Source organism: Hippocampus bargibanti, linkage group LG05 (assembly GCF_051943395.1).
Source record: "Hippocampus bargibanti isolate YZ-2025 linkage group LG05, ASM5194339v1, whole genome shotgun sequence".
NCBI lineage: Eukaryota > Metazoa > Chordata > Actinopteri > Syngnathiformes > Syngnathidae > Hippocampus > Hippocampus bargibanti.
This window is the reverse complement of record NC_142738.1, coordinates 9,280,398-9,304,477: the sequence shown is the minus strand read 5'-3', so window position 1 is coordinate 9,304,477 and position 24,080 is coordinate 9,280,398. Positions and strand designations below refer to the sequence as shown.

At 41.6% G+C, this 24,080-nt stretch overlaps 1 protein-coding gene across 2 annotated transcripts in view; it reads left to right on the top strand.

Moving 5' to 3' along the window:
- Nucleotides 1-24,080, top strand: part of dennd4a (DENN domain containing 4A) — a 43,611-nt gene that overhangs the window by 6,137 nt on the left and 13,394 nt on the right. Inside the window, exons 3-19 of one of the 2 annotated variants that reach the window (XM_088996272.1) lie at nt 1,228-1,474; nt 1,554-1,623; nt 1,728-1,897; nt 5,298-5,536; nt 5,617-5,683; nt 7,283-7,341; nt 7,414-7,558; nt 8,287-8,462; nt 9,311-9,411; nt 11,239-11,457; nt 12,425-12,570; nt 13,255-13,272; nt 20,536-20,669; nt 21,794-21,926; nt 22,005-22,211; nt 22,347-22,475; nt 22,552-22,690. In XM_088996272.1, coding sequence (XP_088852398.1) covers nt 1,228-1,474; nt 1,554-1,623; nt 1,728-1,897; nt 5,298-5,536; nt 5,617-5,683; nt 7,283-7,341; nt 7,414-7,558; nt 8,287-8,462; nt 9,311-9,411; nt 11,239-11,457; nt 12,425-12,570; nt 13,255-13,272; nt 20,536-20,669; nt 21,794-21,926; nt 22,005-22,211; nt 22,347-22,475; nt 22,552-22,690 — 2,399 coding nt within the window. The remainder of the gene's footprint in view (nt 1-1,227; nt 1,475-1,553; nt 1,624-1,727; nt 1,898-5,297; nt 5,537-5,616; nt 5,684-7,282; nt 7,342-7,413; nt 7,559-8,286; nt 8,463-9,310; nt 9,412-11,238; nt 11,458-12,424; nt 12,571-13,254; nt 13,273-20,535; nt 20,670-21,793; nt 21,927-22,004; nt 22,212-22,346; nt 22,476-22,551; nt 22,691-24,080) is intronic. The other variant, XM_088996273.1, reaches the window with a different exon arrangement.

The following is a 24,080-nucleotide window of genomic DNA, read 5'->3' as shown; positions in this document are numbered from 1 at the left end:
GAGAGAGAGAGAGAGAGAGAGAGAGAGAGAGAGAGAGAGAGAGAGAGAGAGAGAGAGAGAGAGAGAGGGGGGGGAGGGGGAGTGGGAGAGAGGGAGCGAGGGGAGGGGGAGGGGGAGAGGGAGAATAGGTCCCTGATAATAGGTCCCTGCTCTCAGGTTGGGGGGAGAGAGAGAGAGAGAGAGAGAGAGAGAGAGAGAGAGAGAGAGAGAGAGAGAGAGAGAGAGAGAGAGAGAGTGTCATGATCTGGTTGTTGACCAACGGGTGGCGCTGTCGGCCCCGCCTGCACCTGCACAGGTGCTGGTCGTCCCGAGCCTTGGCGGACTGCCACGTTCGGATTGGCGATCACTAGGTAGCGCTGTCAGCCTGCCTGCTGCCTCGCAGGTTATGGTCGTTACAATCAGTGTCACTTAAAAGGACTCCCGGCATGACGATCCGGTGTCGGGTCATTGTTGTATGCTTTGTATGCAATTGTATGCATTGGATGCTGTGCATGTGTTTGTTTAACCTTGGCGGACTTTTACTCTTGGTCTTCTTTTGATACTTTGTATTTCTTCTGTTCAGATGATTTTGATGTTTTACATTTTGTTCCTGCTGACCTTTATTTTAATGCAATTTGTCAAACACAACCTCCTGCTCCCTCCTGCATGCTTTTTGGGATCCACATCCGCCATCACCACCTTACAAAACATGATAGATAGATAGATAGATAGATAGATAGATAGATAGATAGATAGATAGATAGATAGATAGATAGATAGATAGATAGATAGATAGATAGATAGATAGATAGATAGATAGATAGATAGATAGATAAATAGATAGAAGTATCGATCATATTTTTTTTAAAAGGGCAGTTTGCATCACTGTGCCCTTGATCACAGCCAACTTGATTCACTGCCAATCAAAACTACTTCTGTAATTCCGTGTCAACGTGACGCACTGGCACAACTGGAGGACTTTTCATTGTAGAGGGAACTGAAAAGTGAAAATGGCTTTAATGCATCAAGATTTTTTCACACTCTCAGGTCTTTTCCACACCTGTACGTTTCATTGTAGAGGAGTTTCACTATAATAGCCAAGCCCAACTGGTTATTTAAGAGGACTGTCTCAATCCTTTTTCCATGGAGTGCAAACAGGACAGTAAATCGGCTCTACTTTTCTTTTTTTTGGGGGGGGGTTGTTTATTTGAATTTGCACCTGCATACCAACAATAATTAATTTTATAGGATTTTGTATGAGTGGAAAGAAAAGCTGAAGCCCGGATGTCACATCGTCCAGACCACACCCTCAGGTCGTCCAGCCAACATTAGCAGCTCTTCCTCTCAACGCATCTACATCACTTACCGCCGCGCCCCTAAAAGCCAACCGCACACCTCACTGGCCGTCACCGATGTCTGCATCATCGTGCCCGGCAAGGGGGAGACGCCCCCTCATACCTTCTGTAAAGTGGACAAGAACCTCAACAGCAGCATGGTGGGGAGAAAAGTCGAAATGAATAAAATAACACAACCGTTATCATTTCATTGACCGGTGGTGTCTTGTCATCTTGTAGTGGGGATCATCCGTCTACTTGTGTTACAAGAAGTCTCTTGCAAAAGCAAACACGATTGCCTGCAAAGCAGGTAAAGTGAAACAAGCCATGTTTCTTTCAAAATGTGGACTCATATTCACTTCAAATACCCACGCAGTAAATGTCTCAATGTTAAATTGTGTCTATTTGTTCCAGGTCTGTTGTGCAGGTACCCCGAAGAGGATTATGAGTCCTTTCCATTGCCGGAGTCAGTGCCAATGTTCTGTCTGCCAATGGGAGCAACGATCGAGTGCTGGCCCGTGCACACCAAACACGCCCTTCCCGTTTTTTCCACATTTGTTCTAACAGGAGCCTCAGGAGAAAAGGTAAAGCCAGACTGTAATTTGACTGATTTTTACTTTAAAAGGCGACATGTAAATTGGACGTCTGTGTAAGGTCTCAGTCGTACAGGATGAGAAGGTTTCTTCAGCCGTCATCTGTACTTCTTTGAAGGTGTCGGACGTTTCGCTTCTTATCCAAGAGGCTTTGTCAGCGAACTAAAATTTGCTGGTAGTTTATATATATATATATATATATATATATATATATATATATATAGTAAAGTCTCGTTATATCGATATTCAAGGGAGTCCGAAAATATCGATATAACCGGGACTATCGATATATCCGACCCTGTTTGCATGTAATTTTCTCCGTGCGTGCATAGTAATAGTATCGATATAACCGAGACTATCGATATATCCGATATCGATATAACGAGACTTTACTGTATATATATATATATATATATATATATATATATAGTAAAGTCTCGTTATATCGATATCGGATATATCGATATAACGAGACTTTACTGTATATATATATATATATATATATATATATATATATATATATATATATATATATATAGTAAAGTCTCGTTATATCGATATAACGAGACTTTACTGTATATATATATATATATATATATATATATATATATATATATATATATATATATATATATAGTAAAGTCTCGTTATATCGATATCGGATATATCGATAGTCCCGGTTATATCGATATTTTTTCGGACTCCCTTGAATATCGATATAACGAGACTTTACTGTATGTATGTATGTATGTATGTATGTATGTATGTATGTATGTATGTATGTATGTATAAATTGCCATGGTGGGGTGATTTGGTGGGTTTAATTTGGATCATTCGTACAACAGACTTCCTAGACGACATAGGCTTAGTTATGCTGATGAGGTGATACCCAATGGAGAAATCAGGCCAGTCGTAGACCCCATAATCAGTCAGCACAATAGAAGTAAACAGTGTAGCCTCAGGGAATAGTCCTCTGCTCCCCCCAACCTGAGAGCAGGGATCTATCATAGCAGAGTCTGGCACCGCCACGTCTGGACAGTAGATATATATATAGAGGGCCAAAATTACCAGCAAATTTTAGTTCGCTGACGAAGCCTCTTGGATAAGAAGCGAAACATCCGACACCTTCAAAGAAGTACAGATGACGGCTGAAGAAACCTTCGCATCGATGTAAATTGGACGTTATTAAGAATTTCAGCCATGGATATTTGAACACAATTTGTTAATTTAAACATAAATGGTAGTACAAAAATAGCCACGTTGGTACTTTTTATAGTCTGTTGAAAAGCCACACGTGTTTTGGCAGCTAGGCGACAAATGCGACTTTCAAAGGACAAACGGACATGCGTTGAGTTTTGTTGGATAAAAAATTAGCTTCTGAGAAGCACTATTCCCTTGCTCAAAACAGCCAAATTTTACCAAGACAAAAATAAAGTATTTATTCTGTAAATCCTTTGCATGTTTTTTTCTCCCAGACATGCTATTTAACACCTGGGAACTATTTAGAATTGTGAGAAGCTACCCAATGTCACCTTTAATCACACACCCGGCACTTATCATATCCCCTGAGTTTGTTCGTGAACTGTGGTACAGTTTCCAAGTAAAACAAACTATACTGACGATTTCTCAAAGAACTCTGACTGGATTCCAAATGTTCTCCAGGCTTTGTTTGAATTGGATTGGATGAGCCTTTATTCGTCTCACAGTGGAGAAATTTACATTTCACAGCGGCGAAGTTATCGAAGAAAGAGGAAAGGAATGGAAGAAGTAAAAAACAAAATACAAGAGCTGCTGGAAAAGCAGCCACTCTTGCGGCACCATCTTGAAGTCAAAACAATAACAACAAAAAAACTAAACCACAAAATATGACAAAACAAACACACGGTCAGTCATTCAATCTTAAGAACTTTCTGCACCCTCTTTGTTGTATGAAGCAGTTCTAGATGATAGAGGAGCGGATCAAAGCGGCCTTTTCACCAGTGGCTCAGGAACGACATGGTGAAATGTGCACGTCTCCTACAAGCTAAATGTTGAAAGCAAACACGAAGCTGTAGCATCCATTGACAAAAAGAGATCTCCTGTCCCACGTAAATCCGCTTCAATTCCAAGCCACGGCTCCCCAAACCGTGCATCGATCCTGCTGCAGACTGTCCAACAGCACCAACCTTTCCCCTGGACAAAGCGAGGCAGTGAAAAAGCTGCTCATTATAGATGCAAAAAAGCACAATCGCCCTCGTGCTATCCAGCGAGGAGAGTCAAATGGCATTGACATTTCTCCCAAATCAAAAACAGTTCTGGCACATTTGTACTGCTGAAAAAGCGCAACCACTCAGCAGTCTCCTCCTTGCCGAATGTCGTGGCCAAAAATGCTGAAGAACAATCAGTGTCTGTTCCATCTCCCGCACAACAACTCCAGTGACAAAAGAAAACACAAAAACAACAAAAAAAGCAAGGCTCGTGAGAGCACTTTCTGACGGCTGTCTATCCTGGCGCCATCTTGGACTTCAGTTTTGCATTTGCATTACTAAAAGACTGTTTTGACTTGCCGAGCATTTTTAGCTTATCTTGTGAATAATAGATACCTCATTGCCAGTTGCCTCAATGCTCACAGCTCGTCTGGTACCATCAAACTGTCAGGGCCCCGCAGATACTTCATGCTTTGAATAATTTGTAATTTATTTGTGAGGAAGAACAAAGAAGCTGGTGTCATAACGATTGTTTGAAGTGTTCATTTCAAAGCTTCTTGTAGAATTGTTGTTTTTATGTGAACGTGACTGTGAACTGTGAACGTGAGCTTTTGTGGCAGTACAGTGATACCTTGGCTTACGAACTTAATTGGTTCCCAGACAGAGTGTGTAAAGCAAAAAGTGTGTATCCCAAAAATTAATTTCCCATAGGAAACCATTAAAATGAGAATAATCTGTTCCCATGGCCCCATAAAACATAATTTTCTACTTTCTAATTTTCTAAGCCTTGGCTTATGAACTTAATTGGTTCCCAGACAGAGTGTGTAAAGCAAAAAGTGTGTATCCCAAAAATTAATTTCCCATAGGAAACCATTAAAATGAGAATAATCCGTTCCCAGGGCCCCATAAAACATAATTTTCTACTTTCTAATTTTCTAAGCCTTAAAACTACACAAAATATACCTTATTTTATGTATAATAAATGTTCTATGGTGTTATAATTACAGAAATAAACAGTACTATATAATAAAGTTGTTTTATTTACCTTTGTGATGGTGTCTGTAACACCCACCCCTCACTGCTGCGTTGTTGACCAATCATGTGAAAAAATGTAACGTTCGTAAACCGAAAAGTTCGTAAGCCAAGGGGTTCGTAAACCGAGGTCTCACTATATCCTAATATGGGTGACTGATTTCATTTCGCAGGTGTACGGAGCAGCGATCCAATTCTACGAGCCATACTCGTCGGAGAATTTGTCAGAGCGCCAACTGTCACAACTCGGCCTGCTCAGCTCTGATTTGGGACCGGGTGGGACCAGGAGTGTTTACAGCAACAAGAGCATCTGTCTCCTCTCCCACTGGCCCTTCTTCCAGTCCTTCAGGAGCTTCCTCACATTCCTCTATCGATACTCCATCTCGGGACCACACGCGCTCCCCATTGAGAAGTTAGCCACGTTTGCATGTTTACTGAGTGATACATTTTGTTTCTTGTTTCTAATCCTGATTTGTGTGTGTGTGTCTCTAGGCACATTTCTCACTTCATGCAAAATGTGCCGTTCCCGTCCACCCAGAGGCCGCGTATCCTCGTCCAGGTATGACACAATGTGAATGTTTCCTCGAATTTTTTTAACTCATTCAATGCCAGAAGATGTGTAAAAATGTGTCCACTCCAGTGCCAGTGTTTTTGTCATTTTCACTCAACAAACAGGACCCAGCAGAATATTGAGTTTTTGGACTACACAAACTTTCAATGCAGTGTAAGAAACATATAATAACTGTTTTTAAGTCATTCGTTGAAAGTGTGCTGTTTACTCCAAAGGGCCTTATACTGCCAAAAATATGAAAATGCAACAAATACCATGATACCTCCGCTTACGAACGTTTTAGCTAACGAACTTGAATCAGTCAGCATAAATTGCAAATTGTACATTTGTTTAAACTCATTCGCTGCCATTCCCAATTTTTTGGGGAGAATTGATAGGCATGACGTGGAGCACCATTCCCGAATTTGTTCAGGTTTTGTTTTTTGTTGCAGGGATGTCGATAAAGCGCTGGTCAGACCTCTGGCAATGTTTTTCCCTTGCACCAGGGGGCGGCATTTGCCTTTTGTCCATTTTAGCTCTTTGTTACCGCTTCAGCTATATATACAGTAAAGTCTCGTTATATCGATATTCAAGGGAGTCCGAAAAAATATCGATATAACCGGGACTATCGATATATCCGACCCTGTTTGCATGTAATTTTCTCCGTGCGTGCATATAAATAGTATCGATATAACCGGGACTATAGATATATCCGATATCGATATAACGAGACTTTACTGTATATCAATATGTATGTACAGTGATACCTCTGCTTACGAAGGCCTTGGCTAATAACTTTTCGGCTTACGAACGTTAAATTTGCGAGAATAAAATCTTGGTATACGAACTATTTTTCGTTAAACACACGGAGCACCACAATGAGTGTTGTGTCGTTCGCGAATGAGCCGGTTCTTGGAGCTGGCTCTCTGAAGTGAACGAAGCTGAAAATGGTAGCCGGCTTTTTTTCCCTCTATTTTTTCCCCGCTCCCAGTCTTTGGTTAAAGCCGCACGTGATTGGTCAAGATCCGTGGTAGAGGAGGGAGGGGACACACACAGCAGTGAGCGGGGGGAGGGTTTACAAAAACAGAAACACACATACTCAAAAGGGAGACGACAGAGCTTGAAACAAAAAAACAGAAGAGAAATGGTGAGAAAATGGATAGAAAACAATGAAATTTGGACTCGTTTCAACTTTATTGAGTTCAAAGGCAGAGTGTAGACTGCACGGTTAAAATATCCCATCAATCAGGCTCCACAAATAACCCGCACAAGCCATCTGTACATTTTGAATAGAACATACAAGCAAGTGAACCAGCTATGAAAGAAGTTTCTAGTATGTCTGCCTGCATCTGTTGCTGTTCAATATCACAACCTCTAAGATGTACAACCCAGAGCTCCTTGAAACACTCTATCGCTTTTTGCATAAAAAAGGGTGACGATGCTTGATTTATTTGCTAGCTTTATCGGCACCCAAACAAGAAAAAACAAAGCCCGAACACATTTGGGAATGGTGCTCTACATCACATTTCTCAATTCCCGAATAATTTCGGGAATGGCAGTGAATGAGTTAATGAGATCTAACATGATGTTCACTGTCCACTCCCGAAGCTCTCGCCACATGACAGCCTGATCCTGAGCCAGCCCGTTTCCTCCCCACTGCCTCTCAGGTTCGCCAAATAATCATGACAACTGACTATACCTTTGTTCGCAGCTGCTCTAATTTTCTTTTTTCCCTACAGCGGCGGAAGCCTCTCCACATTACTCCTGAACCTGGGCCCAAAAAATGCTGCCACACTGCTTGTGTTGGCTGTCACGGAGCATAAGATCTTGGTTCACTCCCTCCGACCTGCCGTCCTCACCAGTGTTACAGAGGCACTTGTGTCTGTAAGACTTTGTCTTTTCTCCCGCCGACACTTTTATTATATCAATGTTTTATGTCACAGGTGTCAAAGTCAAGGCCCGTTGGTCAAATCTGGCCCGCCATATCATTTATTTGGCCCTCGAAAGCAAATCAAGCAGTCAATTTATGTGGTTGACTTAATTTTTTTTAGCACATTTTATCCTCAGAATTTTGTACGAATTTCCAAAAAAGCTTTTATGATTGCACCCTATCTACAGTAGCTCCCGCCGAATTTATACTAATGCAAAGAAATGCATATGCTCTTTGAAGTTGTAACTGCTTTGATGGAACTGAATCTTACACCATGGGTCTCAGTGTAGATAAGTTTACATTGTAGTCCACCTACAGTGACACTGTATACAAAAATTAGCATTTCTTAGCGATACTTGCAACATCTGAACCAAAATTTCAAATTGTCCCATGTAAAATGTAAATGTAAATTTCTCCACTGCGAGACTAATAAAGGCAAATCCAATCCAATCTAAACCACAATAAAAGTCATTATTTTTGGCTCAGTCATTTCAATTTGTTGTGCGCTCTATATGTAACATATGGTGCGAATTAAAAAATAATGGCTTCCCCAAATGCATAACGACCCCCGAGAGGAAACCGTATTACAATGTGGCCCGTGGCATAAAAAGAGGTTGATCCCTTGCTTTACGTCACTCGTGTTCGATGACAAGACGTTCAAAGAATTTGTTTTCATTTTCAGATGATATTTCCATTCCATTGGCCATGCCCGTACATCCCTTTGTGCCCACTGGCACTGGCAGGTGTACTCAGTGCCCCATGTCCCTTCATTGTGGGTGTGGATTCCCGATACTTTGACCTGTACGTGCCCCCGGCAGACATCAGCTGCATCGATTTGGATACCAACACCATTTCCCAGTGAGTGACTGTCGTCATGACATTTTTACCAGAGTACCAGAGCGAATGGGGCAATCAGAGCCAGGCATAGACATTAGAGGTAATCAGACAGGAAAAAAGAAGTACAGTAAAGTCTCGTTATATCGATATTCTCGGGAGTCGGAAAAAAGATCGATATAACCGGACGATCGATATATCCGATCCTGCAGCATGTAAATTTTTTCCTTGCGTTCATAGAACTAGTATCGTAATAAGCAGTACTATCGATATAACCGATATCGATATAACGAGACTTTACTGTAATCACATTAGCTTCAGGGAGTAGTCTACTGGTCCCCCAATCTTAGAGCAGGGACCTATCAGAGCAGAGGTCTGTCACCGCCACCTCTGTCCATTCGGGATATATTTAGAGCCAGAGTTACCAGCACAACTTCAGTTTGCTGACTAAGCTCTTCGGATGAGGAGCGAAATGTCCGACACCTTAAAAAGACAACCGTCATTTTTATTGGTGTTTTGCATTTGACTAAAAATATCAGCCTGTGTGTTTTGGGTATTTTAGATGCTATAAAACATATTCCTGATGTCAGTTAGGAAACAAAAAAAATGGTGTAGGTTGTCCTTTAAAGAAGAACAGATGACCTTTTCATCATGACATTTTTTGTTTTTAATCATGAAAGTTTCATTATGTAAAAGCCAGAATGTAAAATATCCGAATGCTAAATCACCTTCATGCAAATGGCCATTTTCAAAAGTTGTCTCCTTGTGTGATTAAATTGTCAGTCTTGATATGAAAGCCTCAGCCTCCCTTTTTGAGTTCTTTTGGCAACGTGTCCTGCCCGTGTAATGGAAACCACGCTGTGTGCTTGCAGGAAAGAAGACAAAAAGGCTCTAACATGGAAAATTTTACCCGGCAGAGCCTGCAAACATCTTTTGAATTCTCTGAATAAACTTCATCAGCAGCTCACGGAGGGTGAGTCGAGGCCACTATCTGGTTTGGTGAAGAATTTAATTGCTGAGTCAGCTTGTACAGTGATTTTTACAGGAAGTCATCATATGTTTCATACTGCCATCTTAAACAACGGATAATTTGAGAGCCTCCTTTGAGGATACTCTCAATGTGCCCACCCCTTGTTATCCCTGCCCAATTAATCACATTCCACAACTCCCACACGCACGAGTGCGTCTTACCTCCCTCTCATGTCTCTTTTGCAATGTTTGCAAAAGTGACTGTAAAAAGGGGAAGTACTTTCTACTCTTCATAAGCTACAGTGGTTGAATCCTCCAAATAACAGTCAAGCTGTTATAGATACACTTTTAGTATAAAAAAAGAAAAAAGCAGCAATCAAATGATTGACATTTTCCTCCTTGTGCATACCCTTTTCCAAACACATTTTTCTTCCCCACATCTGTGAATAAAAACATCTGGCAAGTCACATGACATAAACGGACGCTTTAACCCTCACAGCGGTTACGACAGCTTCTCGTGTTATCAGGTTAGAGGGTGCACGAAACTGGAGTGAACAAGTAAAATGAAGACTAGCATCGTGACAGTGTTTACTCATTCGCTGCCATTCCCAAATTTATTTGGGAATTGAAAAGCGTGACGTGGATGGTCCTCACTCCTCATCTGGAGTTACCCGGACCTCACAAAATTTTGTGTGTGTGTGTGTGTGTGTGTGTGTGTGTGTGTGTGTGTGTGTGTGTGTGTGTGTGTGTGTGTGTGTGTGCGTGTGCGTGTGCGTGTGCGTGTGTGTGTGTGTGTGTGTGTGTGTGTGTGTGTGTGTGTGTGTGTGTGTGTGTGTGTGTGCGTGTGTGCATGTGTATGTTTGAATTTCTGCAGTGTGAGTTCATCAAATTAAGTGGCCATGATAGCTATTTGCTATCTAGCTAGCTAGCTATTTGCTATCTGTCTAGCTGGCTATATTTTAGCTATCTAGTTAGCTATTGGCTATCTATATGGCTAGCTATGTAGCTAATTAGCTATTAGCTATATATTAGCTAGCTTTCTATCTATTTGAGTTACTCCCGGGTTGAGTGAACGCTGGCGCCTGTGGCTGCCACTGCTCACCCACAGAAAAACGTATCCTGAAATGTATTGTTATTATTATTATTATTATTATTATTATTATTATTATTATTATTATTATTCTTCTTCTTATTATTTTATTTTGTCAAGATGAAATACTTTGATGCTTCTATTTATTTTGAATCGCCATTGATCTGTGAATTTAACCAAAATTATTTATTCAGATTTGAGAAGCCAATGGCGTTCACGCTTTGTTTTTATTGAATCGGTCAGCATAAATTGCAAATTGTACATTTTTTTAACTCATTCACTGCCATTCCCAAGTTTATTCGGGAATTGAAATTGTTCAGGTTTTGTTTTTTCTTGCGGGGGGTGCCGATAAAGCGCTGGTCAGACCTCTGGCAATGTTTTTCCCTCCCACGAGGGGGTGGCATTTACCTTTTGTCCATGTTAGCTCTTTATTACAGCTTCAGCTATACATATCGATATGTATGTATTCTATGTATATATCGATATGTATGTTATATATTCTATTGTATTTTGTACAGCCACCCCCATTTCAAGCTCAGATAACTCCTTTTTTCTAATGGAAGAAAAGTTTAAGGTTTCTTACGCTGAATTGAATGTTGATGTAGTCCTAAAATTCAATATTCTGTAGGTCCTGGAATTTGAGTGAAAATGGCAAAAACCCTGGCACTGAAGTGGATACGGTTTTGCACACGTCTGGCAGCGAATGAGTTAAGGTAAAAATTGACTGTTTTGTGCCGTCAGGTGGTTACTTAAGCAACGAAGATGTGCAGATGGAGCACGCAGTTGCTGACGGCGAGCTCAACGGCGGAAAGAGTCTTCAAACTCTGGAGTTGGAGATCCAGGAAGCATTCCTGCGTTTCATGGCAGCCATACTCCGAGGTTACCGCTTGTATTTGCAGCCCATAACGCAGGCCCCCTCGGAGAAGACCACTGATGTCAGCTCTCTTTTCGACATTCAAGGTTTGCGTCTAAATATGTCTGTTGGTTATTTTATTTTTTTATGGCTTTGGCTTACAGTGAATGTAAGAAATGCACAGACAAGCTTAAAGGACAACCGACGTCACTTTTTTGTTTTTTAACTGACATCAGAAAAACGTTTTATAGCATCTAAAATACCCAAAACATGCAGTATGATATTTTTTTTCAAATGCAAAACACCAATAAAAATGACTTAAAGTGTCCAAAATCTGCAAAAAAATTGAGCTGCGAATTGGGCATTTTCAGAAAGTCCCGCCCCCAGTTCGTGACGTCACGCCAAGACGTCTTGCATTGCTGGAGAATCAAAACAATGGCTTCAGATTCGGAGAATATGCTTTCTTGTCACACATCCAGTTATGAATCTGATTCAAATAGTTCTGAAGAGGAAAGCATACATGTTTGTAATCGATTAAAGAATTTATTCCATACCATTTTGAGGCAACATTGGGGGTGAAATCGATCACCAGAAAAGAGCCACAAAATGGCGACCTGCTGTGGCCACCTCCGTTTCCACAGGCTGATAAATTCCTTATATGGAGCTTGGACACCCTTTTCTGGCTGCTTTTGGGTGCAACACGGTTTTCAGACCAAACATGTACAACAAAATACATTGACGTGATGGAAGGACTGCTACAATGTCTTTTTTTCGTTTAGGGGCGTTCCTTTAGTGACGTCACGTACGGACTCGTCACCAACTCAACAACAAGACTTCCTGAATATTCAGAGCGAGTCTTAAAACGTAAAATATAGCTATATGCCGTGGAATCTCATTAAAATACGCTAGGTAGAAGTCATTTGAAGCCATTTTACAAATTATGGACACGTCCTTTAAGCTTGTTGTGACATCGCTTTCCCCCCAAAAAAGCATTCTTTTCATCATGATGAATGCAGCCCAGTTGAATAAATATCTTTATGTAATGTTTTCTTTGTGTCATTTTTTTTCTTTTAGGCTTTTTGAAAAGCAGAGACCGCTCCCATCAGCGGTTCTACTCACTCATGACCAAGACTCAAATGTTCAGCCGCTTCATTGAGGAATGCTCCTTTGTCAGTGACAAAGATGCAAGTTTGGCTTTCTTCGATGAGTGCGCTGATAAGGTGACGGTTGCAACCGACCTTCTTCATCTCAGTTAAAAAAAGAACCTTTTTGATGAGAAGGAACAAATAACCCTCTATTGTTCACTCATTCAATGCCAGACGTGCAAAAATATGTCCACTCCAGTGCCAGGGTTTTTGTCATTGTCACTCAAATTCCAGGACCCACAAAATATTGAATTTTAGGACTACATAAGCATTCAATATAGCGTAAGAAACTTAAGACTCTCTTCCTTCATCAGACAAAATGAGTTAATTCCAAAATATATGGGTCTGGAGTTATATGAGCTTGAAATGAGGGCGGTTGTCCAAAATACAATGCAATACATACATATTGGTTTATATAGTGCTTTAACAACAGCTGAAGCTGGAATGAAGTGCTCACATGGGAGTACTGTGGAAGGGAAAAAACATTGTTAGATGTCTGATCAGCGCTTTCTCAGCACCCAAGCATGAACGAACAAAAAACAAACTAATTCGGCAATGGCACTCCACGTCATATTTTCAATTCCCGAATAAATTTGTGAAGGGCAGTGAATGAGTTAATACATCATCTGGCGCCACACCCATACGCTGATTTATTTTCTTTGTTCAATCTGTGTTTCTCCTTGTGTAACATCCTTTTATTCCCTCCCCCCTCCCTTCCTCTCTCTTTGCTGCTTTGTCATTGTCCCCACTGCCTGGTAGCTCTCCACAGTTTCCAAGGTAAACACACAAGAGCTTTTGTTGCGAAAACACATCCGTGTGTTAAGGCTATACTGCATTAATAGCTTCATGTGTGGTCTCTCCTGTTTACATGAAAGTGTTTGTATGCGTGTGTGCGTGTGGTGTGTTTGTGTTTGTGTGTTCAATAGCAAGAGTGCAAAAAAAGTTTGTGTATTAGCTGCATGTTTGTATCAGCAATCTGATTTATTGACCGAGCACCATTAGACTCGGGTGGTTGACATTGTCACTCACTTTCCAAATATGAGACAGAAGAATGTGTTTATTTATTTATTTATTTATTTATTTAAATACAGTCTTTGTTTATTTTTGTTTACTTTCTGAGTTCCTCAATCGTGCCATTGACAGCGGCTACTACATTGTTGTGGCTGTGTAAGCTCTCAGTCGTACAGGAGTGGTCCATCGATGAAAAGGTTTCTTTAGCCGTCATCTATACTTCTTTGAAGGTGTCGGACGTTTCGCTTCCCATCTAAGAGGCTTCATCAGCTAACTAAAATTTTGCTGGTAGCTTTGGCCCTATATATATATATATATATATATATATATATATATATATATATATATATATATATATATATATATATATATATATATAAATGAGCACAATGACATCATCCAGTGTGGGTCCTTGGGCAAGACCCTTCACGCTAATGCCTACCTCATACAATACGTCTGTGTAAGCTCTCAGTCGTACAGGAGTGGTCCATCGATGAGAAGGTTTCTTCAGCCGTCATCTGTACAAAAGTGAAGGTTTCGGACGTTTCGCCTCCTATCCAAGAGGCTTCGTCAGCGAACTAAAGTCTGACTGGTCGTATCGGCCCCATTTATATATCCCTAATGTCCAGACCTGGTGGCGCCGGACACAGCTATGATAGGTCCCTACTCTCAGGTTGGGGGGGGGCGCGGGACCCCCCCCCCCCTTGTGGCCCCACTGATTGTTCCTACATTCCTGACTAACGATTGGCCTATTACACCCACTCCCCCCGGTATCACCTCATCAGCATAACGACCCTCATCAGCATTGCGAAAGTTGCCTAACCTGTTTTGCCTGAGCAGGCTATTGTATGAACGATCCAAATTGAACCTCACACCACCAGACCGGTTTAATGAAGGATTTTGTTGTTTTATAAGAATCGCCTCTTTCACCCCCCTTTCAAACCATCTATGTTCTTTCGCTAAGATTTTAACCTCATTGTCGTCAAATGAGTGGTTGCTAGCTTTTAGGTGCAAATGTACTGCCGATTGAGGCCCACTAGTATTATCCCTGCGATGTTGATAAAGTCTTTTTTTGAGAATTTGTTGAGTCTCCCCAATGTACTGCTCTTTACAATTTTCATTCTTACAATGTATGGAATAAACTACATTACTTTGTTTTTCATTTGGTAGCCTATCTTTTGGATGCACTAATTTTTGCCTTAACGTGTTTATCGGTTTGAAATAAGTAGGAATTTTATGTTGCCAAAGGACTCTTTGTAATTTTTCAGAAACTCCTGCAATGTACGGTACTGCTACTCCTCTCCTTTTAGAATCTTGAGAATTATTGGTTTCGTTCGCTATTCTTTCTTTCTGACATTTGTTGAATGACCACTGAGGGTACCCACAGTTAGTGAGTGCTCTCCTGATATGTTTTGACTCCTTTTCTCTACCTTCAGTGCTAGTTGGTATTAGTTTAGCCCTATGCTGGAGGGTTCTGATAACTCCTAGTTTATGTTGTAAAGGGTGGTTAGAGTCAAAAAGTAAGTATTGGTCAGTGTGCGTAGCCTTCCTAAAGACTTCTGTTTTTAGCGCTCTGTCCTCTTTTATAATTACTTTACAATCCAAGAAGGCTAGTTGGTTCTCTTGAATGTCCTCACGAGTAAATTTAATGTTGAAGTCTACAGAGTTGAGATGATCTGTGAAGGATTGAATTTCTTGTTTCTTAATTATGACAAAAGTATCGTCCACATATCTAAACCTATAATATATCTAAATATCTAAATATCTAAATTAGTCAGGAATGTAGGAACAATCAGTGGGGCCACAAGGGGGGGGGGGGTCCCGCGCCCCCCCCCAACCTGAGAGTAGGGACCTATCATAGCTGTGTCCGGCGCCACCAGGTCTGGACATTAGGGATATATAAATGGGGCCGATACGACCAGTCAGACTTTAGTTCGCTGACGAAGCCTCTTGGATAGGAGGCGAAACGTCCGAAACCTTCACTTTTGTACAGATGACGGCTGAAGAAACCTTCTCATCGATACCTCATACAATGATGAGAGACAATAAATGGAATGACATGCCGGCTCAGACGTCGCCCGGCCAAACAAGGTCTGCGTCAGGTGCTGGGGAACCAGAGCACCCTGATGAAAAATGGGCAACTGGAACAAAGCGGAGATGGACGAGATGCGATAACATGGCTCTGTTGGAATGCTACTACTCAAGCAACCCTAGTCAGAGGGGTTACATGCGGAGAATGGGGGCTAAATGGTTACTTCGAAACCCACAGTCACGGTTGACCACGAAACAACTAGTAGCTCAGTGTTCCAATATCCACAAACGGCAATTGCTATCACAACTTGAGATTGATGAGGTACAACACAAATTCCGACGTGAAGGGCCCCAGGCTGCCACATCACAGGAAGAGGTTCAACCAGAGATTGGGAGGCAAGCCCCAATGAATAATGAGATTGGGAAGCCAGCCCCAATAAATGAAATGCTGAGCGAGGCAGCAAATGACCTGAGAGATAAGATCATGGCAAGAATGAAAACTGGGCAACGAAGGCACCGATTACAACGGCTATGTGAAGTACCACCTGAAAGTCTCATGGAAACTCTGAATGCAGCACTGAGAACGATCCCGACCGGAACGATCACGGAAACCAATGAGCTGATATACACCTCAGCATCAGTGATCCTAGACATGCTTGGCTACAAGAGCAACCATGAGAGCCACGAGATTCATTACCCACCATGGAAAAGACGGTTGGAGGCCAAGATCAAGGCGGCTCGGAAAGATGTGAGTCAATTGACGGAGACCCAGAGAGGTGTGAATAAAAGGCCAATACCCAAGAGGTACATGCAGATAACCATACCTGAAGCACTCGAAACTGCCAAACAAAGGCTCCTGGCCTTGGCCAGTCGCCTAAAGAGGTACACGAAAGAGAATGAGGCCAGAAGAATAAACAGGCTGTTCGCAACACAACCTGCAAAAGTGTACGCTCAGTGGCAGGGTTCTAACAGCAGAGCAGACCCTCCAAGGCTGGAAACTGAAAGATACTGGAAAGGCATATGGGAGAAGGAGGTCGCACATAACAGCAGTGCACAATGGCTGGTGACTCTGAAAGAGGAGCACAGCAACCTCCCTGAACAGAACCCAGTTACCATCACAGCGGCAGATATACAAGGAAGAGTCTCAGGTATGAAAAACTGGACGGCACCAGGCCCGGATATGGTCCACACCTACTGGCTAAAGAAACTCACAGCTCTCCACGAGCGCCTAGCAGCACAAATGAACCAGCTGCTGATGGATGGGACTCACCCAGGATGGCTAACCGAAGGGCGAACAATCCTGATCATGAAGGATTCCTCAAAGGGTGCAGTTCCTTCCAACTATCGGCCAATAACCTGTCTCTCCACAACATGGAAGCTCATGTCAGGCATCATTGCGGCTAAGATAAGTGGACACATGGATCAATACATGAGCAAAGCACAGAAAGGCATTAGTAGAGATACTAGAGGTGCCAAACATCAGCTGCTGGTTGACAGAACAGTCGCTCAAGACTGCAGGTCCCGACATACCAACCTGTGCACAGCCTGGATTGATTACAAGAAAGCATATGACTCGATGCCACACACATGGATCAATGAATGCTTGGAGTTGTATAAGGTCAACAGGACCCTGAGAGCCTTCGTTGCAAACTCGATGAGGATGTGGAAAACCACACTTGAAGCCAATGGCAAGCCACTAACGCAAGTCCATCCATCAAATGTGGCATATACCAAGGTGATGCACTCTCCCCACTGCTGTTCTGCATAGGACTGAACCCCCTCAGCCAGATAATCGCCAAGACAGGCTATGGATACCGCCTCAGAAATGGAGCTACGATCAGTCACCTCCTCTACATGGATGACATCAAGCTGTATGCTAAGAGCGAAAGGGACATAGACTCCCTGATCCACACAACCAGGATCTACAGCAGTGATATCGGAATGTCATTCGGGCTGGAGAAATGTAGTCGGATGGTGACTAAGAGGGGCAAGGTAGTCCACACTGAAGGGGTCTCACTCACTGAAGGAACAATAGCAGACATTGAAAACAGCTACAAGTACCTCGGTATACCACAGGCCAATGGCAACCTCGAATTAGCAACAAGGAAAGCGGCTACGACCAAATACCTCCAGCGGGTGAGGCAAGTCCTCAGAAGCCAGCTCAATGGCAAGAACAAGACCCGGGCAATAAACAGCTATGCCCTGCCAGTGATCAGATACCCTGCAGGAATAATAAGGTGGCCAAAGGAAGAGATTCAGACCACGGATGTTAAGACCCGAAAACTCCTCACCATGCACGGAGGGTTCCATCCCAAGTCCAGCACCCTGAGACTGTACACAAGCCGTAAGGAAGGAGGCCGGGGACTAGTGAGTGTGAGAGCCACTGTCCAGGATGAAACATCCAAGCTCCATGAATACATCAAAGAGAAGGCTCCAACGGATGATGTACTCAGAGAATGTCTCAGTCAATGGGGAACAGAGGATGAGGTGCTGGAAGAGGGACAATCATGGGAGGAAAAGCCCCTACACGGGATGTACCACCGAACCATAGCAGAAGTGGCTGATCTCAAGAAGTCCTATCAGTGGCTAGAGAGGGCTGGCCTAAAGGACAGCACAGAGGCACTCATCCTGGCTGCCCAAGAGCAGGCCCTGAACACAAGAGCCATAGAGGCAGGGATATACCACACCAGACAAGACCCAAGGTGTAGGTTGTGCAAAGAGGCACCTGAGACAATCCAACACGTAACTGCAGGGTGTAAGATGCTGGCAGGGAAAGCCTACATGGAGCGCCATAACCAGGTGGCTGGCATAGTCTACCGAAACATCTGTGCGGAGTATGGACTGGAAACCCCAAGGTCAAAATGGGAAACACCTCCCAAGGTGGTGGAGAATGACCGAGCAAAAATCCTGTGGGACTTCCAGATACAGACTGACAAGATGGCCAACCAACCAGATATCGTGGTCATAGATAAAGGGGAAAGGAAAGCCGTTGTCGTGGATGTAGCGGTCCCGAGTGATGGGAACATCAGAAAGAAGGAACATGAGAAAATCGAGAAATACCAAGGGCTCAGAGAGGAGCTGGAGAGAGCCTGGAAGGTAAAGGTGACAGTCGTGCCTGTGGTCGTCGGAGCACTTGGGGCAGTGACCCCCAAACTCGACGAGTGGTTGCAACAGATCCCGGGAACAACATCGGATATCTCGGTCCAGAAAAGCGCAGTGCTGGGAACAGCACGGATACTGCGCAGAACCCTCAAGCTTCCTGGCCTCTGGTAGAGGGCCCGAGCTGAAATGGGGACAGACACCACCCATGGTGGGTGAGACGAGGATTTTTTTTTTAATATATATATATATATATATATATATCACTACTGTCCAGGGGTGGCGGTGCTATGATAGGTCCCTGCACTAAGGTTGGGGGGAGCAGAGGACTATTCCTTGAGGCTACACTGATTACTTCTATTGTCCTGACTGATTATGGGGTCTACGACTGGCCAGATTGCCTCATTTGCTCTGGTAACACCTCATCAGTAAAACTAAGCCAATGTGGCAATGATGTAAGAAGTCTGTTGTAAGCACGATCCAAATTAAACCTCACACCACCATGGCGATTTAGTGACGGGTTTTGCTGTTTTATAAAAATAGCTTATTTTACTCCCCTTTCAAATTGTCTATTTTCTTTTGCTAAGATTTTAACTTAGCTTTTAGGTGCATATGAACTGCAGACTATCGTGTTATCCAGTTCCAGGGTGGATGAAAGGGTGAACTCATTCACTGCCATACACAAATGTATTTGGGAATTGAAAATATGTAGAGCGCCATTCCTGAATTTGTTCTGGTTTTGTTTTTTCATGCTTGGGTGCCGATAAAGTGCTGGCCGTGGCTTCTGGTTTTTTACCTTACACAAGGGGGCAGCATTGCCGTTTTTTTTCCATGTTAGCGTTTTGTTATAGATTCAGCCTAATAAATCAATATTTATGTTTTGTGTTGTATTTGGTACAGCCCCCATTTCAAGCTCATATAACTCCAGACCCATATAATTTAGGAATTAACTCTTTTTTTCTGATGAAAGAAGAAACTCTTAGTTTCTAACACTGTATTGAATGTTTATGTAGTCCTAAAACTTAATATTCTGTGCATCCTGGAATTCGAGTGACAATGACAAAAACCCTGGCACTGGAGTGGTCACATTTCTGCACATGTCTGGCAGTGAATGAGTTCATAATAGGCAACAATTATCAGCAATTTTGATGAAAGTGTTTTTTTAGTTGTTCATCTTTATTCTCAAATGAAAAGATTAATCGCCTCATTATTGTAAAAGATTATTTGTCTCACGTTGTATAATGTATCTTCGCCCCAAGATTTGACAATACTTTGGCCGCACATGTTTTGAAATGCAAAAACAAAACATCCTCCTTTCTGGGGCGGAGTCATTGCGCTTGCAACATTTTGTAATCAGGAAGTCACACGTATGTCCTGTGTGGGACATTTTATGAATGTTCACTGTGGTTAGTCTTGAGAAATGGAAGCATTGATTCATAAATCGGCAATTGCTCTGTTGTCGAAGGCTGACGATGCAAACCCGGTTGAGAAAGACCTCCAGGGTGTAAGAGGAAGGGCACCGAGCGGAAGAAACAAAAGAGCAGAAACGAAACAAGGGTCCAAGCGGGTCAAAAAAAAAGTCGCCATTCTGAATCATCCGCTCGATGGAGTGTAAAAAAACGTTTAACACAGTACCACCCGGGAGCTACTCAGCTGGTGAAGCCCAATTTAGGGATTCGTTGCTAAGATACCCGAATCAACCAAGTGGTTGCAATTTTATGAACAGACAGGCACTACACAAAGGCGGTTTGCAGATCCAAGAGGAGTGTGTCGCTCTAATCTAATCTAATCTTAAAGGCTCATACCACTGATGTCAAGAGCACAATACATCCTCTGGGCGCACACGAGGCTGCGGATGGTCGTTTGGTCATGCTTTCCATGTTATCTGTTACAAAACAGATTGACGGTGAAAAACCAGATGACGCCAAACTCATCGAACTGGACGAATCTCATCGCAGCGAACACACCGTTTACATCAACCCGCCAGAGCTGCCTCTGCTGCCAGAAGGAGAAGAGCATCCTTTGTGCTACATGTATGATTTTATTTGTGCTCAATACTGTGGTCATTCTCTTTGCTGTTCTTTTGCTTTTTCCACATCTCAGATTCTTGATGCGCATAAAATGACTAGCAAATGCTGGAAATTGTGGTTTGCGTTCGAAAGCCTTGACATGGAGCCATTTTATTTAGTCACATGGGAAATAGATTGTGTTGAATTTGCTGGATTTTATTTTGGCAAATAACCACTTGCCAAAATAAAATCCATGTGAATAATAAATAAATACATAAATAAATACATATGTGACTATGAATAGATAAAAAATAAAGAAATATAAATAGCAATAAACGAATTAATAAACAAATAACTACATAGAAAGCTTTTAATAGTCCCACATTCAATAATTAAATGAATCATAAATAAAGAAACATAAAAAGTGGTTATGAATAAATACAAAATAAAGAAATATAAATAGCAATAAACGTCTGAATAATTACATACATACATACATACATACATACATACTGTACATGCTGTACATGCAGACAGACAGACAGACATAAATAATAAGAAAGTCTTTAATAGTCCCACATTGAATGAATAAATAAATGAATGGATAGATGAATAGATAAATATGTGGCTATGAATAGATAAATGTAAATAGCAATAAATGAATAAATAAATACACAAATGAATACACAGATAAATAAATACACAAATAAATAATCAGAAAGCCTTTAATAGTCCTGGTTAAACAAATAAATAAATAAGTGGCTATGAATAAATAAATAAATTATCAGAAAGCCTTCAATAGTGCCACATTAAATGAATACATTAATAAATAAGTGACTCTGAATAGATTAAAACATAAAGAAATATAAATAGCAATAAATACATAAATTAAAACAAATAATCAGAAAGCCTAGAATAGTACCACATTAAATAACTAACTACCTAAATTAATAAATAAACAAATAATAAATACATGAATAAATAAATAAACAAACCACTTTGTTTTAGTGCAGAAGAAACGATGCAATAACTATGGTTATTCAACATGAACAATTGTAGGTCTGAGTCTTTGTAGAATTGCAGAAATCACCTCGATTGTAATTTACCACTATTGTCCTTTTTGTCAAACTTTTATTGTATTTCTCCAGCTATTCTGGATTTCCGGTGCTAAACACTGAACTCCTACAACCACTCGAGGGACCAAATCCTCCATCAGTAGGCACAGCTTCACGCCACTGCAGCCCAGCCAGCCCAACGACCATCTTTAGACGCTCCAAACAGGCCCGTTACTTTTGCAACCAATCACGACAATTAAACGCAAGTTCTCCTCTTTGAATAAGTTGTTTTTCCCGATTCCAGGAGATCAAATCTGCTCAAAAGATGGCACATACTTATTCGTCCATGCCTCAAATGTGGTCCAAGTGTTTGCTGCGTCACTGTTTCGGACTCTGGTTCATCTGCCTCCCTGGTTTTGTCGATACGTCTCCGTCTAAAGTGCGGGCACTGCGCACAGCATACGATGTGCTCAGGAGGATGCAGGATAAGAAGCTTCAGGCGCCAGATGAGGTACCAAATACCCAAACTATTCTCTGTATATAATTTAATGTAAAAAAAAATAATTTTAGGGGATATGCTTTCTCTTCATATTCTGTAAAAAAAATAAAGTGATTTATTTATTTGTTGACTTAATTTTTGTCCAAGGTGTGTTACCGTGTATTGCTGCAACTGTGTGGTCAATACAGCCAGCCAATTCTGGCAGTGAAGGTGTTGTTTGAGATGAAAAAAGCTGGAATTCAGCCCAATGCCATCACCTATGGCTACTACAACAAGGTGCGTGAGTTGCTTCAATCACACATTGCAAAGTTGATTTTCCAGCCTGGTAGTGCTCATGACATTGTTGCTTCAGGCGGTGTTGGAGAGCACGTGGCCATCCACTACCAGAGGAGGCTTCTTTTTGTGGGGGAAGCTGAGAAATGTGGTCCTCGGTGTCTGCCAGTTCAAGCAAGCGGGGAAGAAACACCCTCACCAAGAAACTCAATTGTCAGGTCAGATTTGGCTTAGGAAGCTTTAACATTTCTATGTAGAATTCAAGAGGTTGTCTATCTGTTCAGCATATTAATATATGAAGTAGTAGTCGTAGATGTAGTAGTAGTAGTGGTGGTAGCAATAATAATAATAATAATAATAATAATAATAATAATAATAATAATAATAATAATAATGATGATGATGGTGACAATAATGCTGAAATGATGATAATAATGATAATGCTGATAATAATAATAATAAAATTAATAATTGGTAGCAATAGTAATAATGGTAATAATCGTTCAATGTGTAATAAGAAAACCCGATAGCAGGTTGTTTTTGCTACCTAAATACCTACCTAATACCTAATACGGTTCTTGTGACATATGGCCGGCGCACAGCTTTTAAAATGGAAATCGATTTTGGTGACATTCTGCAGTATAGTTGGTTCACTATTGCTTCATAACACCAATTTAAGCAATAAGACTCCCCACTCGGTTGCCTTGATAAATGATTCAATAATGTATGAAGCGTTTGATTCCTCATCATTCCTGTTTCCTAATGGAAAAAAAAGCTCATGGATCATGTGGGAGCAATATGTTGTTCCAATTGTCATGATCTGGTTGGCGACACGTCCCGATCAGTGGCGGACTGCCACGTTCGGATTGGCGACCAACTGGCAGCACTGTCAGCCCTGCTTGATGCCTCGCAGGTGCCGGTCGGTCCCAATCAGTGACAATCAAAAGGACTCATGGCATGACCATTCGCTGTCGGGTCATTGTTGTATGCTTTGTATGCATGTTGTATGCTTTGTATGCAATCGTATGCATTGGATGCTGTGCATGTGTTTGTTTAAGCTTGGTGGACTTTTACTCTTGGTTTTCTTTTGATACTTTGTATTTTTTCTGTTCAGATGATTTTAACGTTTTAGATTTTGTTCCTGTTGACTTTATTTTAATACAATTTCTCAAACACAACCTGCTGCTCCCTCCTGCCTGCTATTTGGGATCCACATCTGCCATCACCATCTTGCAAACCGTGACACCAATCATCCAACTTGCTTTCGTTTAATACATGTCGTTCCCAACCAACAAGTCCATCTCTAATTCTTTCCGCAGTCTGGTGAGCCGTTTTTCTTTTATAATTGCACATCGTGAGAGACCTAATAAAAAATTCTGCAGGCCATGAATCTGTCTCTGTTTCATAGTTGTACAAAGTCTTAAATCTTATGCAGAACAACAATAACCTCTCCCACCGTGACGCTGATAATGTTGAATTGTTTAGAGAGAGTTGGTGATTTACTTCAAGACTTGTTTTTATGGGCGATAATTCTTGGTCCGGTCCGGTTCAATAAAAGTTTATCGCAGGCACATTTTGAAATCCCCAATTGAAATGAAGAGGATGATG